The sequence below is a fragment of the Pseudoliparis swirei genome, chromosome 24, assembly GCF_029220125.1.
Source record: "Pseudoliparis swirei isolate HS2019 ecotype Mariana Trench chromosome 24, NWPU_hadal_v1, whole genome shotgun sequence".
Taxonomy (NCBI): Eukaryota; Metazoa; Chordata; class Actinopteri; order Perciformes; family Liparidae; genus Pseudoliparis; species Pseudoliparis swirei.
This window is the reverse complement of record NC_079411.1, coordinates 25,666,218-25,682,833: the sequence shown is the minus strand read 5'-3', so window position 1 is coordinate 25,682,833 and position 16,616 is coordinate 25,666,218. Positions and strand designations below refer to the sequence as shown.

General features: G+C 43.3%; 1 protein-coding gene across 1 annotated transcript in view; it reads right to left on the bottom strand.

Annotated features, from left to right (window-relative positions):
* The window catches only part of htt (huntingtin), a 51,945-nt gene extending 37,116 nt beyond the window's left edge, over positions 1 to 14,829 (bottom strand). Inside the window, exons 1-21 of the mRNA XM_056409598.1 lie at positions 14,492 to 14,829; positions 13,265 to 13,347; positions 12,482 to 12,615; positions 12,196 to 12,273; positions 11,979 to 12,103; positions 11,714 to 11,852; positions 10,926 to 11,067; positions 10,264 to 10,442; positions 9,877 to 10,077; positions 6,984 to 7,090; positions 5,761 to 5,844; positions 4,982 to 5,099; positions 4,711 to 4,770; positions 4,521 to 4,600; positions 4,209 to 4,347; positions 3,419 to 3,560; positions 2,753 to 2,931; positions 2,362 to 2,566; positions 1,953 to 2,000; positions 1,225 to 1,302; positions 726 to 1,114 (exon numbers count right to left, since the gene is read on the bottom strand). Coding sequence (XP_056265573.1) covers positions 726 to 1,114; positions 1,225 to 1,302; positions 1,953 to 2,000; positions 2,362 to 2,566; positions 2,753 to 2,931; positions 3,419 to 3,560; positions 4,209 to 4,347; positions 4,521 to 4,600; positions 4,711 to 4,770; positions 4,982 to 5,099; positions 5,761 to 5,844; positions 6,984 to 7,090; positions 9,877 to 10,077; positions 10,264 to 10,442; positions 10,926 to 11,067; positions 11,714 to 11,852; positions 11,979 to 12,103; positions 12,196 to 12,273; positions 12,482 to 12,615; positions 13,265 to 13,347; positions 14,492 to 14,589 — 2,808 coding nt within the window. The 5' untranslated portion in view covers positions 14,590 to 14,829. The remainder of the gene's footprint in view (positions 1 to 725; positions 1,115 to 1,224; positions 1,303 to 1,952; positions 2,001 to 2,361; positions 2,567 to 2,752; positions 2,932 to 3,418; positions 3,561 to 4,208; positions 4,348 to 4,520; positions 4,601 to 4,710; positions 4,771 to 4,981; positions 5,100 to 5,760; positions 5,845 to 6,983; positions 7,091 to 9,876; positions 10,078 to 10,263; positions 10,443 to 10,925; positions 11,068 to 11,713; positions 11,853 to 11,978; positions 12,104 to 12,195; positions 12,274 to 12,481; positions 12,616 to 13,264; positions 13,348 to 14,491) is intronic.
* Between the last annotated feature and the right edge of the window lie 1,787 nt (positions 14,830 to 16,616).

Genomic DNA, 16,616 nt, shown 5'->3' with positions numbered 1-16,616 from the left:
AGCTCATTTTGCAAGTGACTTTTTTTTCGTCCCAACGACCAACAACAGACCGATTGGAAGCTCATTCTGCGCATGCGTTAAATGCGTTAAAAATAAGTAACTAGTTAAACCTGTAATTGGATTAACGCGTTATTTTTCACAGCACTAATTTATTCTAAACTTTTATTATCATAATTCATGCGCAGCATACAATATGTGAACGGTGACCAGACAAGTGGTTTGCACGTTCAATTATTGTGGATTAAAAATGACTGCCAACCAGCTCCCAAATCTTTTAGATGGCACCGTACAAACACCAGGATCATATCTCTATGAAAGGGTTCTTCTCGATATTCATATTCCTGGACTTGAGGTCACAAGAAAAGTCGGTTTGAATACTTTACAACTCGGGCCAACGGCAGTCTGACAGACGAGATGATTTGAGAGAACGGTTGACAGTAATTTCCAGTATATCAAATTTGTAGGAAATGGGCAAACATAAAAAAAACTTTAAATGGTAATTTAAAAAAAGAATGTTGAGGAATGAACATTGTCCGTTCTACGAAGCCTAACGATGAAGAGTAGAATCATTCATCATAACTGAGAAGTATGCCTTTAGGGACAGTAGGGTTCATAGTTAATTATAGCATTGCATGGTAATTAAGTCTTCACACACACACACAGTCACACACACAGTCACACACAGTCACAGACACAGACACACACGCACACACAGTCTCACTGACCAGCTCTGCTACATCTGAAGGCGTGACAGCCGAGTCCGGTCCCTCCGTGGTGGTCTGGGAGGAGTCGCTGGGTGGAAGCGACCGGTCGTTGGTGCCGAGCAGCGCCGCGCCCTCTCCCAAGGGCCCGCCCTCCGTCTCCGGCGTGGTGTAGTCGGCCGTCTCCGGGGTGATGTTGGCCCCGCCGCTGGAGCTCCGACTCAGCATCTCCTCCTCGTTGTCGTTGGGCGAGTCGGGAGTGTCCGACGCGGACGTCCCGCCCCCGCCTTGCTCCGAGGAGGCGCTGAGGTCCACGGAGTCGCCGGGCTGCAGGGCGTGCTGGGAGGAGCGCGGTTGCTCGGTGATGATGTCCACCTGGGCCGCGGAGGAGGCGTCGGCGCCGGCGGCTGTCGCTGGGCGGAAAAGAGGCACACGGAGCCCGTTCAGAACGGTTGCGCGGGGCTTTACCGTCTAGTTTGAAAAGCGCCAAATACATACTGCCTCCTGGCGACCGTCGTCTCACCTGTGAAGACACCGGTGGTGACCTCTGTTCTTTCGGCATCGTCATCCAACCCCTCCTCTTCCCCAGAAAGCATTTTACCTAGAAACAGGTGGAGTGTCAACAGAATAGCCCCATCTCCAGTTGAAAAGAGACTAAAACCTTTATGATGCAAATTTGCATTCAAATATAAAAATCACAAAAAGACTCCAGCTTTGATTTTCTTTTATATATATATATAAATAAAATTTTAAAAATAAATAATATATATATATATACACACACACACACAGTAGAAAAATAATATTGTGAATTATTGACAATAGGTCATGAATTGAGAAGACAATCAACCACCCTAGCCAACCAATCTAATGATCAGTTAGAGCACAGGTGTCAAACACAAGGCCCGCGGGCCGAATGTGGCCCGCCACGTCATTTCATGTGGCCCCTGACGGCTTGAAAGACATACGATCACCCTTTCTTAAATAAAAGTAAGAAAAATATCCTGTGCTTTTATTTTGAAGGTTTCAAATTAAATGGATTTATGTTATAATACTAGAGGAATGTTCTTACGTACAACATTTCTACACTCAAATAAACGACAATCAAATGCAAAGAGAATTATTTAACAATGTTTGGGAGTAGTTTATAGAGTTACAACCGGCCCTTTAAGAGGCGGCCATGATGCTCACGGTGAAATGAGTTTGAGACCTCCGAGTTAGAGGGTCGAGGTGATGAATAGACAGAGTCACCTCTTTGTTTCCTGAGAAGGAGTGGACTGCAGGAGGACCCTCCCCCCGCTGCAAAGGGCAGGAAACAGGAAGTAGAAACAGAGGAGGCAAGGAAGAGAAAAGCAGCAAAAGCTCAGAGGAAGTCTAAAAACTAACTCGGAAAACTATTAATTACGTACAGGCGATAGAGTATTTAGAAGTAGCCAAGCGGAGAAAGAGGCTGTAAACTCAGAAACAAAAAGCAGGAACGAGAGTCGAGCAACAAAACAGCCTGGACGACCAAAAGTCCACCAGGAAGGGTTAAAGAAATAAAAAGCAGATACATTGGTCTCTATAGTTCCAGGTGAATGTGTAAAACCCCGTGGATCACGCGGTGAATACAGTGAACAAAAGCTTCGTGGAGACGACCCCGACTGAACGCTGCGTTTACCGATGAGCTCCAGGATGCTGCTGGAGCGCGCCCGGCTCTCGGCATCGTGGCGGAACACGCTGCCGTGAACAATGCTGCCGGCGGTGATGAGCATGTGCAGAAGCTCCGGCGGGGGGGTCCTGAACATCTGCTGCAGGAGCTCCAGAGCCGCCGTGACCACGTTGTGATCCCAGTGCTGCGTGTAGTGCAGGGTCAGCTCGTACACCTTCAGACACAAGATTACATTTAGTAAAAAAAAAAACTGTATTAATCAGAATCAGAAACAGGTTTATTGCCAAAGAATGTTTTCACAAACAAACGAGGAACTTTTTTTGGCGGAAGGTGCAAGAATCGCGCACCAAGACACCGAGGCCAAGAGGGCCATGCTGGCACGCACACATTCGCTCTCTACCTGCAGCAGTTGTTCCGGGGTCGGCTGTACGTCGGCCTCCTTCCGCATGACTCCAAAGCTCCCCTTGAGGCTGGTGGTGTTGACTTGCTGCTGCAGCAGCGGCATCAGGTAGCGAAGGGTTAACAGCACCCCCAGAATTAGGTGGGTGGGGTGCTCTTCATCCACAGGAACCAGCAGACCTAAAAAACGGTTTGAAAGTCAGGGCGTGTGATTACTTGATCGTCTTTGAATGTCTGTAGCCACTTGATACCAAACTAGCTCACTAATGTTTTCTATAATCTTTTTTTTATTTTTATAACTTTTTATTTTGCATTTTCCACAAACAGATTAGTCCTTGACATCGAGGAAAAAAAAGAAAAAAATTAACAAATATATATATATATCTACAACAAAATAAAATCAGCACACATCTATCCATATCCACATACACACCCACCCAACATTCCCACCCATCCCCTCCCACATGTTTATACTTATACATCTACCATCCAAGAGTAGGACCCAATGAGGAGGGAGGGAAGGACCAAACAATCACACTAAATACAACCAAATGATAAGCATTCAATACAAAATAACTAAAGAAAGGTACCTTTCTAGTTTTCTATAATCTTAACTGTTAAGTCAGTGTGTGTGTGTGTGTGTGTGTGTGTGTGTGTGTGTTCCTACCCAGCAGCACATTAAGGAGCCAGGTGTAGAAGTAGCTGGTGCGTCTGGAGTGTTGGCACACACTGACGGCCGAGCTGGCTGCCGTCCGTCGGATGGTGGGGGAGCTGGACTTCAGGTTGGCCACAAACGACTTGAGCAGCACCTGGGACAGAAAGGGTTGAGACTCCAATGGAAGCAAACTTTTGCAAGACGTTCATATTTCCTTCTCTAAGCTCCCGTCAAACGACTGTGTATCATTTGTTAAGTTAGTTGCATCTTAATAACTTTTTAAATGAGAGATTTATGACAGTGCTGGAAGGGAGCAATCCTTAAAAATGTAAACATGTGTGGATCCAAGATGGGAAAATCAATCCATTTTTAAAAAAGGAGTCTCTCTTCTATAAATTGGTAGTGAAAGAGAGGAAACACAAAACTAGAATGGGTACTCGGTAGAGCGCATACCTTTGCATATCATAAGATTGGGCATTGAATTATGAACATGTTGGCATTAGTTGCATGCCAATTGTATATAAATTGACCGCGCTATGGTAAAAAGAAGATTTTGACCTTTTCATGGCCTTGACCTTTGACCCGATCGATCCCAAAATCTAATCAAATGGTCCCGGGATAATAACCAATCATCCCACCAAATTTCATGCAATTCGGTTTAATACTTTTTGTGTTATGCGAGTAACACGCATACAAATAAATAAATAAAAGCAGCAAGACAACTATTTGAAGGAACAAAATGATCTGCGCTCAAATTGATGTTACATAATGTGCAGTTTCAGCGCTCCTGCCGGGTGGATACCTTGATCTCGCCGTCGTTGGCGAAGTGCCCCAAGGCGGCCATGATCTTGGGCATCGCGGCCGCCAGAGTCTCCTGGACCGACTCCTCCTGCCGCTTGGTGATTCGAGAGACGCACGGCAACAGATTGACCAGGTAGGGTCTGGAGCGCGTGAGACGGAGAGAGGGATGAGAACGCAAACAGAAGAAAGAACATTTTTAAACCGAGGGAGACGCTAATGTTCCTCCCCCGAGCCGTAGCCGATTGTACAGTCATTTAAATATTCACGCCATGTGAATGAAGTAGAAAGACGTGTTCAGGCATTGTGTGCATACCTGCATTTCTGAGGTCTGATGAGGTGAGCGAGCTCGGCAAACCTCCACAACGCTGCCCTCAGACTCCGAGAGGCGCTGTTCTACACATACACAACATCTTCTTTAACATCGTATCACAACAAACAAACCGTAGTCATTTGTGAGGATGAAACTGGTGCTTTAAAAATAGCACAGGCAGTTTATCTAATACCTTTTTTATTTCTTTGTACAGCTCCAGCTGCAGTCTAGGCAGGTTGGAGTCCATCAAAGCCTGGAGATAAATATAAAAAATTGACGCGGCGCTAACATATCTTATTACATCGTGCACACCCAAATCAAGGCTCATTGTTATGTCATTGTATCGTCTCTTCAGTGGGTACCAACTGTAAATAATTGTTGATCAACGTTATTGACGAAACAATGACGGACAACGTTGAAAAGTGGAGAGAAAAGACAAGTGTCGGGCGCCGCTCGGTGCTCACTTTGATGATTTTGTTCAGGCACTCGTCGGCTACCATCCGGACATCCGATTCGCTGTCGCTGCAGAGGAGGAACATCTCCATGGCGATGCCCAGCAGTTTCTGAAACTCTGGAGACGTTCTGCTCCCAGGACCATAGGGAAGAAAAGTGGGGCAAATGTCATTACGCACATACAGATTCATCTTTTTCAACCGCCATCGTAAATTCAAGGCATGGTCGCTATTCTGAAGCGTTTACAGGTGAAACACGGAAATGAACACAGACAAGTGACATTTTCCATTCAGCTAGGTGTCAGATTTAATGAGGCTTTATGGGGAATTATTGATGATTATGGTCATGTTTGGTTGTGAACTGCATGGAGATGAACATCCCTTCTCCGAGTGAACCACAGCCTTAGTGGCTACATTTTTTTATTTATTTTTAATACTTGACTGTAAGAATAAAAGAAATGTCTAATACATAAAGACAAAAGCAAAGTAAGCAAGCTAGTAATTCAGATGGCTTGTTGCAGATCATTATACACACAGCAGATGAGGGAATAAATAGATCAGAAAAATATGTATAATTCTGAATATAAAAGGATTCTTTTAAGCTATTGAAAAAATAAAACAAGTGTCTACTGCCCACCCAAGGCAGAAAAGTTCAAATAAAATCAGGTGGTAAAAAGCCATATCCTCTCAACGCAATGAAACTGGCATGTATTGTATTTATCTCGAGTCACCGTTATTAAGAATAAAAGTGAAATGTAAACTTGATTGAAGGTTCAATCAGCAAGGCCTACCTCAGAGACTGAGCCACGATGTTTTCACATATCGTCAGGCAGTGCGTGACCCGGTCCTTCTTCGTGGTCGCCTGCTCCTTTTTCCTGTGAAAGAGGAAACATGGGGGAGGATGAGAAGAAGAGACCGACGACAACAACAACAAGTAGCAAAAAGACGACAAGGAGATATAGAAGCAAAGAGCGAGAGAAAAAGATATTGACAGAACAATTGGGTTTAAGTCGACAAGAAATTCAACTGCCGGAGGGTTGAAATTAAATTTCTAGGTACTAAACCGCACAATACATGGAATATTCATGGAAACTAAAAACACATCTTTTCCGACTATATCTGGATTAAAACACAGTCGCACTTCAGTGACACTTAAATAGCTCTTATTGTGGTACTTTTGTAGTTTGACTATGTTGAGGAAATGTTACTTTCTGTATTCTTGTTGTTCTTAGTTTGTACTCTAGGTTGAATGCACTTATTGTAAGTCTCTTTGGTTAAAAGCGTCTGCTAAATGACATGTAATATTTCAATTAAGAAGTCTGTGCTACCTCAGAAAACACATCAACAGTAGTCAGCTGTGTCGCAATTAAAGAGACCCTACGTGGACTGAAAGGAACCCCTATATTAACCTGTCCACCCTTTTAAATGTATTATTATTCAGCCAATTGTCAATCATTTCCAGTAAATCCGTCTAGTTTTTAACAACGGATAAATATGGTTAAACCATATGGACCCATATGGATCATCTGCCATGTTTTATGGTCTTATTGTGTCTGCACTGTGTTCTGATTTAATGTGTTTGGCATGTGTTCCATGTGATAACACAGCTTGGTTCCTATAGCAGGGGCGAAACAAAAAACAAATTAAACCATAAACTACACAATGACACACTCAAAACGAGTCGACGCAGATTTCCAAATAGTATTCTCCCGAGGGAACTTATTGAAGCGGAGCCTCGAACACTTTAATCGGCCCCCTTGTCCCTCCGGCAGGTGCGTGGTCATCCAGCAACGGCTGACACTTAACATATAATAATAATATAAGACGATAAAGCTCCTCGGGGCATTGGTGCACCATCTAAAACAGCGGAGAAGTTGAACTACCAGCCTCCGGTTGCGTCTCCCCGGCTTCAAGCCGCCAGAGCTCGGGTGCGTTATCCGAGGGGCTCCGGCGTTAGCACGAAGCTAAGCTAGCCCGCCTGTGCAGCGCTCCGTCCCACAAACATCCCACTTACTGCCTCTGGGCGATCTCCTCGGCGGTCGGCGGGCCCTGCTGCTGCTGGAATGACTTCAGACTCTCGAAGGCCTTCATTAATTTCTCCATAGTGGCCATTTTAGCAAATCACCAGTAAGCACGCTAGCTAGACGAGCTAATATTTATACTGTGAGAGCTAACTAGCTAAGTTAGCGCGAGGAGAGAGAGAGAGTGAGAACACCGCTCGCGACAAGTAGCACCGGCTTCTCTTCGGGCAAGCTATATCTTATTCTTTCCCAACGTGCTTCCTAAATGAACAAAATGTTGGTCGATAATAAGCCATCTTTGATGCAGCGTTGTATTCCCCCGACAAATCCCACCAGGAAGTGGCATTTGTGAGTTTACAGAGAAGGGGAGGGGCGTGGCGTCAGTGGCCAATCAGACTGCGGTTTCACAATGATTGATTGTGGAAAGAACCAATGGGTGACTCGGGTTTTTTTTCTCCCTCCTCTGTTGTTATTGTGGCTGTCACGGGACCGCTGTAATCCAGATTGTAGAAACATATTTAAGCAACACCGATGATGTAGCGGTGTTTGTTATCAGTGCACCAAGATATCTGCGTAGGAGAGACAGTGAAGATCATTTAGTATACATTAAATATGTAAAAACTATGCAGGACTTTTTTTAAATGACAATATGGTTTAAATGTGTCGTCATAGCCCTCGACTATATTCGCCTAATAAATCCTCCACATTTGGATGAGTACATTGACTGAAGAGTATTTTTCTCTGATGATCCGATTAAAATGAGTTGAATAAACAATTATTTTAAATCCATCAGTTTTAAACAAATTATACCACAAAATGCAGTAATTTTAATTTTTAAAACTACTATATGTGTGGTAGGAGTAACGGATCTGAATACCTTACACCACTGTCATATTCATTGAATGTGTTGTAACTCTGGTCACATGACATCTATTATTCTGTCCATCTTGGAGAAGGATCCTCCTGTTGCTCTTCTTACCTTTTTGCCCCCTGAAAGGGCTTTTTCTATTTCTTGAGTTTTTCCTGATCCGATGTGAGGTCAAAGGTCAGGGATGTCATGTGTGTGTGTGTACAGATCATCAGAAACAGACGTTGCTTAGCGAGACGCTTCAGAGGAAAGAAACGTCTCATTTCCCATTCAAACCCATTTCCTTGTTTCCTCTCTCCTTGTATCGTTTTCTCCTCGTCCCTCCCACCAGGAACGCATGAAGGTAAAGAAGCAAGTGAGGAAAACCGTGACTGCGTTTGGCGCAAAACATATTCACGAACATCTCATTTATTTAGCTTAGTGACTTAACATTTACCAAAATGTCCTACACACCCATGATGACTCGGTAGGGAACTTATTAAAGGTGTAAACCACACCACCCATTCGGAATACATTTAGACCTCTAACGTTATGTTTATGGGTCAAGGAAGTAGAACGAAGATTTCACAAACAACTCGCCTGCAGATCGTGTATATATTGTGGCTTGGACATTGCTTACATCTCACAATATTCACATTATTTCACAACAAACATCAATTTACGACAGAAAATAAGTCAAGAAGCAATTTTTTTTTATACAAATGGCAGTGTATTATTTCATAATTACAAATGTCAGATATGGTACAACAACCAGTGATACAACTTGTACAAGAATTAACAATGACTGCAGTGGTTGAACGACATGACTGTACAGATACAAAAAAAGAAAATTTAAAAAAAGAAGAATAATCAAGATGTCCCAGGGCCTCGTTTGAATACCGATAATGCATTTAGTCATTCCTCTCCTTCCTTGAATCCATCACCGATCTGACACATGTGGACAGACGAGTGGGGAGACCCCCGAGTGACGTCAAGGAACTGAGGATCTCTCACTTCTAAACGTTGCTGGTGGCGTCGTCCCGCCTTTTCCAGGAGGGACACTCACCAGGAAGGCCGGAGAGAAGGAATGCATGTTGGGAATATTAAAACAGGGGGGTCACCTTGCCATTTATAAAGCGGTCCTCGAGATACCAGTGAGATATGTTGGCGCTCGAACGTCATCGTTTACATACACAAGGAACCTGAAGTATTACAAACCAATACATGCTTGAGTAATAAAAACATATGTATTCTTTAAAACAGGCATTACAATGCACTTAGTGCGGACATTCAAAAAACTGTTCAGCTGTTTGTAAAAAGTTCCTTTGTGTGGAAGGAATTTCTCTCAGAATGGACGGAATGATAGAAAAGAGGGGAAGAAGAAAGAAAAAAAGGCGGGATGTCAGAACGTAACTCGCTAATTGGCACGTATAATAATAATGATAATAAAAGGCAGTCTGTCTTTCTTCAAGAACATTTTTCAGACGAGACACGTTCGATTTACTCGATGTAGCTTTTGGTCTCATTGGCCAAAAAAAATAAAAATAAAAATAAAGTTAAAGACACTTTCCTATAGTCAGTCAACACCGTAGTGCAGCGGCTTCCTTCACCGCTATATGGATGGTATCCGAGCAAACAGTTCAAACGATGACAGAGGCATGGGCGGCAGACGCTCTAGAGTGCGTCTTAAGTTACATGTTAGAAATACATCATTTACAAGGTTCGTTTGAGGCTAAAGAGCTAAAAGGCTAAAATCTACAGAGGCAAAGAGAAATCAGCTTCAACATGTGCCTGAGAGCAACAAAAAGTAAAAGTAAGTCAAAGTGATGACGAGCCAGCGACAGGTGCACACATTCGATTCCTGATGTTTGACGATGGAATGTGCAACATTTAAAATGAGATATCAGGATGGTAAATTATACGAGTGCCATTGTAATTGTAGACGGGTTGAATTTTGTAAATGAGTGACATTGAAGTCCCCGACGTGATCTCTGACTATCGTATTGTTGTACTTCAAATGTACTTCAAATGCAGGATGCAGGATGCAGGATGCTGCTGGAGCGCGCCCGGCTCTCGGCATCGTGGCGGAACACGCTGCCGTGAACAATGCTGCCGGCGGTGATGAGCATGTGCAGAAGCTCCGGCGGGGGGGTCCTGAACATCTGCTGCAGGAGCTCCAGAGCCGCCGTGACCACGTTGTGATCCCAGTGCTGCGTGTAGTGCAGGGTCAGCTCGTACACCTTCAGACACAAGATTACATTTAGTAAAAAAAAAAACTGTATTAATCAGAATCAGAAACAGGTTTATTGCCAAAGAATGTTTTCACAAACAAACGAGGAACTTTTTTTGGCGGAAGGTGCAAGAATCGCGCACCAAGACACCGAGGCCAAGAGGGCCATGCTGGCACGCACACATTCGCTCTCTACCTGCAGCAGTTGTTCCGGGGTCGGCTGTACGTCGGCCTCCTTCCGCATGACTCCAAAGCTCCCCTTGAGGCTGGTGGTGTTGACTTGCTGCTGCAGCAGCGGCATCAGGTAGCGAAGGGTTAACAGCACCCCCAGAATTAGGTGGGTGGGGTGCTCTTCATCCACAGGAACCAGCAGACCTAAAAAACGGTTTGAAAGTCAGGGCGTGTGATTACTTGATCGTCTTTGAATGTCTGTAGCCACTTGATACCAAACTAGCTCACTAATGTTTTCTATAATCTTTTTTTTATTTTTATAACTTTTTATTTTGCATTTTCCACAAACAGATTAGTCCTTGACATCGAGGAAAAAAAAGAAAAAAATTAACAAATATATATATATATCTACAACAAAATAAAATCAGCACACATCTATCCATATCCACATACACACCCACCCAACATTCCCACCCATCCCCTCCCACATGTTTATACTTATACATCTACCATCCAAGAGTAGGACCCAATGAGGAGGGAGGGAAGGACCAAACAATCACACTAAATACAACCAAATGATAAGCATTCAATACAAAATAACTAAAGAAAGGTACCTTTCTAGTTTTCTATAATCTTAACTGTTAAGTCAGTGTGTGTGTGTGTGTGTGTGTGTGTGTGTGTTCCTACCCAGCAGCACATTAAGGAGCCAGGTGTAGAAGTAGCTGGTGCGTCTGGAGTGTTGGCACACACTGACGGCCGAGCTGGCTGCCGTCCGTCGGATGGTGGGGGAGCTGGACTTCAGGTTGGCCACAAACGACTTGAGCAGCACCTGGGACAGAAAGGGTTGAGACTCCAATGGAAGCAAACTTTTGCAAGACGTTCATATTTCCTTCTCTAAGCTCCCGTCAAACGACTGTGTATCATTTGTTAAGTTAGTTGCATCTTAATAACTTTTTAAATGAGAGATTTATGACAGTGCTGGAAGGGAGCAATCCTTAAAAATGTAAACATGTGTGGATCCAAGATGGGAAAATCAATCCATTTAAAAAAAAGGAGTCTCTCTTCTATAAATTGGTAGTGAAAGAGAGGAAACACAAAACTAGAATGGGTACTCGGTAGAGCGCATACCTTTGCATATCATAAGATTGGGCATTGAATTATGAACATGTTGGCATTAGTTGCATGCCAATTGTATATAAATTGACCGCGCTATGGTAAAAAGAAGATTTTGACCTTTTCATGGCCTTGACCTTTGACCCGATCGATCCCAAAATCTAATCAAATGGTCCCCGGATAATAACCAATCATCCCACCAAATTTCATGCAATTCGGTTTAATACTTTTTGTGTTATGCGAGTAACGCATACAAATAAATAAATAAAAGCAGCAAGACAACTATTTGAAGGAACAAAATGATCTGCGCTCAAATTGATGTTACATAATGTGCAGTTTCAGCGCTCCTGCCGGGTGGATACCTTGATCTCGCCGTCGTTGGCGAAGTGCCCCAAGGCGGCCATGATCTTGGGCATCGCGGCCGCCAGAGTCTCCTGGACCGACTCCTCCTGCCGCTTGGTGATTCGAGAGACGCACGGCAACAGATTGACCAGGTAGGGTCTGGAGCGCGTGAGACGGAGAGAGGGATGAGAACGCAAACAGAAGAAAGAACATTTTTAAACCGAGGGAGACGCTAATGTTCCTCCCCCGAGCCGTAGCCGATTGTACAGTCATTTAAATATTCACGCCATGTGAATGAAGTAGAAAGACGTGTTCAGGCATTGTGTGCATACCTGCATTTCTGAGGTCTGATGAGGTGAGCGAGCTCGGCAAACCTCCACAACGCTGCCCTCAGACTCCGAGGCGCTGTTCTACACATACACAACATCTTCTTTAACATCGTATCACAACAAACAAACCGTAGTCATTTGTGAGGATGAAACTGGTGCTTTAAAAATAGCACAGGCAGTTTATCTAATACCTTTTTTATTTCTTTGTACAGCTCCAGCTGCAGTCTAGGCAGGTTGGAGTCCATCAAAGCCTGGAGATAAATATAAAAAATTGACGCGCTAACATATCTTATTACATCGTGCACACCCAAATCAAGGCTCATTGTTATGTCATTGTATCGTCTCTTCAGTGGGTACCAACTGTAAATAATTGTTGATCAACGTTATTGACGAAACAATGACGGACAACGTTGAAAAGTGGAGAGAAAAGACAAGTGTCGGGCGCCGCTCGGTGCTCACTTTGATGATTTTGTTCAGGCACTCGTCGGCTACCATCCGGACATCCGATTCGCTGTCGTCGCTGCAGAGGAGGAACATCTCCATGGCGATGCCCAGCAGTTTCTGAAACTCTGGAGACGTTCTGCTCCCAGGACCATAGGGAAGAAAAGTGGGGCAAATGTCATTACGCACATACAGATTCATCTTTTTCAACCGCCATCGTAAATTCAAGGCATGGTCGCTATTCTGAAGCGTTTACAGGTGAAACACGGAAATGAACACAGACAAGTGACATTTTCCATTCAGCTAGGTGTCAGATTTAATGAGGCTTTATGGGGAATTATTGATGATTATGGTCATGTTTGGTTGTGAACTGCATGGAGATGAACATCCCTTCTCCGAGTGAACCACAGCCTTAGTGGCTACATTTTTTTATTTATTTTTAATACTTGACTGTAAGAATAAAAGAAATGTCTAATACATAAAGACAAAAGCAAAGTAAGCAAGCTAGTAATTCAGATGGCTTGTTGCAGATCATTATACACACAGCAGATGAGGGAATAAATAGATCAGAAAAATATGTATAATTCTGAATATAAAAGGATTCTTTTAAGCTATTGAAAAAATAAAACAAGTGTCTACTGCCCACCCAAGGCAGAAAAGTTCAAATAAAATCAGGTGGTAAAAAGCCATATCCTCTCAACGCAATGAAACTGGCATGTATTGTATTTATCTCGAGTCACCGTTATTAAGAATAAAAGTGAAATGTAAACTTGATTGAAGGTTCAATCAGCAAGGCCTACCTCAGAGACTGAGCCACGATGTTTTCACATATCGTCAGGCAGTGCGTGACCCGGTCCTTCTTCGTGGTCGCCTGCTCCTTTTTCCTGTGAAAGAGGAAACATGGGGGAGGATGAGAAGAAGAGACCGACGACAACAACAACAAGTAGCAAAAAGACGACAAGGAGATATAGAAGCAAAGAGCGAGAGAAAAAGATATTGACAGAACAATTGGGTTTAAGTCGACAAGAAATTCAACTGCCGGAGGGTTGAAATTAAATTTCTAGGTACTAAACCGCACAATACATGGAATATTCCGCCGGAAACTAAAAACACATCTTTTCCGACTATATCTGGATTAAAACACAGTCGCACTTCAGTGACACTTAAATAGCTCTTATTGTGGTACTTTTGTAGTTTGACTATGTTGAGGAAATGTTACTTTCTGTATTCTTGTTGTTCTTAGTTTGTACTCTAGGTTGAATGCACTTATTGTAAGTCTCTTTGGTTAAAAGCGTCTGCTAAATGACATGTAATATTTCAATTAAGAAGTCTGTGCTACCTCAGAAAACACATCAACAGTAGTCAGCTGTGTCGCAATTAAAGAGACCCCTACGTGGACTGAAAGGAACCCCCTATATTAACCTGTCCACCCTTTTAAATGTATTATTATTCAGCCAATTGTCAATCATTTCCAGTAAATCCGTCTAGTTTTTAACAACGGATAAATATGGTTAAACCATATGGACCCATATGGATCATCTGCCATGTTTTATGGTCTTATTGTGTCTGCACTGTGTTCTGATTTAATGTGTTTGGCATGTGTTCCATGTGATAACACAGCTTGGTTCCTATAGCAGGGGCGAAACAAAAAACAAATTAAACCATAAACTACACAATGACACACTCAAAACGAGTCGACGCAGATTTCCAAATAGTATTCTCCCGAGGGGAACTTATTGAAGCGGAGCCTCGAACACTTTAATCGGCCCCCTTGTCCCTCCGGCAGGTGCGTGGTCATCCAGCAACGGCTGACACTTAACATATAATAATAATATAAGACGATAAAGCTCCTCGGGGCATTGGTGCACCATCTAAAACAGCGGAGAAGTTGAACTACCAGCCTCCGGTTGCGTCTCCCCGGCTTCAAGCCGCCAGAGCTCGGGTGCGTTATCTGAGGGGCTCCGGCGTTAGCACGAAGCTAAGCTAGCCCGCCTGTGCAGCGCTCCGTCCCACAAACATCCCACTTACTGCCTCTGGGCGAGCTCCTCGGCGGTCGGCGGGCCCTGCTGCTGCTGGAATGACTTCAGACTCTCGAAGGCCTTCATTAATTTCTCCATGGTGGCCATTTTAGCAAATCACCAGTAAGCACGCTAGCTAGACGAGCTAATATTTATACTGTGAGAGCTAACTAGCTAAGTTAGCGCGAGGAGAGAGAGAGAGAGAGCGGTGCGTCGTGCGACGAGAGTGAGAACACCGCTCGCGACAAGTAGCACCGGCTTCTCTTCGGGCAAGATATATCTTATTCTTTCCCAACGTGCTTCCTAAATGAACAAAATGTTGGTCGATAATAAGCCATCTTTGATGCAGCGTTGTATTCCCCCGACAAATCCCACCAGGAAGTGGCATTTGTGAGTTTACAGAGAAGGGGAGGGGCGTGGCGTCAGTGGCCAATCAGACTGCGGTTTCACAATGATTGATTGTGGAAAGAACCAATGGGTGACTCGGGTTTTTTTTCTCCCTCCTCTGTTGTTATTGTGGCTGTCACGGGACCGCTGTAATCCAGATTGTAGAAACATATTTAAGCAACACCGATGATGTAGCGGTGTTTGTTATCAGTGCACCAAGATATCTGCGTAGGAGAGACAGTGAAGATCATTTAGTATACATTAAATATGTAAAAACTATGCAGGACTTTTTTTAAATGACAATATGGTTTAAATGTGTCGTCATAGCCCTCGACTATATTCGCCTAATAAATCCTCCACATTTGGATGAGTACATTGACTGAAGAGTATTTTTCTCTGATGATCCGATTAAAATGAGTTGAATAAACAATTATTTTAAATCCATCAGTTTTAAACAAATTATACCACAAAATGCAGTAATTTTAATTTTTAAAACTACTATATGTGTGGTAGGAGTAACGGATCTGAATACCTTACACCACTGTCATATTCATTGAATGTGTTGTAACTCTGGTCACATGACATCTATTATTCTGTCCATCTTGGAGAAGGATCCTCCTGTTGCTCTTCTTACCTTTTTGCCCCCTGAAAGGGCTTTTTCTATTTCTTGAGTTTTTCCTGATCCGATGTGAGGTCAAAGGTCAGGGATGTCATGTGTGTGTGTGTACAGATCATCAGAAACAGACGTTGCTTAGCGAGACGCTTCAGAGGAAAGAAACGTCTCATTTCCCATTCAAACCCATTTCCTTGTTTCCTCTCTCCTTGTATCGTTTTCTCCTCGTCCCTCCCACCAGGAACGCATGAAGGTAAAGAAGCAAGTGAGGAAAACCGTGACTGCGTTTGGCGCAAAACATATTCACGAACATCTCATTTATTTAGCTTAGTGACTTAACATTTACCAAAATGTCCTACACACCCATGATGACTCGGTAGGGAACTTATTAAAGGTGTAAACCACACCACCCATTCGGAATACATTTAGACCTCTAACGTTATGTTTATGGGTCAAGGAAGTAGAACGAAGATTTCACAAACAACTCGCCTGCAGATCGTGTATATATTGTGGCTTGGACATTGCTTACATCTCACAATATTCACATTATTTCACAACAAACATCAATTTACGACAGAAAATAAGTCAAGAAGCAATTTTTTTTTATACAAATGGCAGTGTATTATTTCATAATTACAAATGTCAGATATGGTACAACAACCAGTGATACAACTTGTACAAGAATTAACAATGACTGCAGTGGTTGAACGACATGACTGTACAGATACAAAAAAAGAAAATTTAAAAAAAGAAGAATAATCAAGATGTCCCAGGGCCTCGTTTGAATACCGATAATGCATTTAGTCATTCCTCTCCTTCCTTGAATCCATCACCGATCTGACACATGTGGACAGACGAGTGGGGAGACCCCCGAGTGACGTCAAGGAACTGAGGATCTCTCACTTCTAAACGTTGCTGGTGAGCGTCGTCCCGCCTTTTCCAGGAGGGACACTCACCAGGAAGGCCGGAGAGAAGGAATGCATGTTGGGAATATTAAAACAGGGGGGTCACCTTGCCATTTATAAAGCGGTCCTCGAGATACCAGTGAGATATGTTGGCGCTCGAACGTCATCGTTTACATACACAAGGAACCTGAAGTATTACAAACCAATACATGCTTGAGTAATAAAAACAT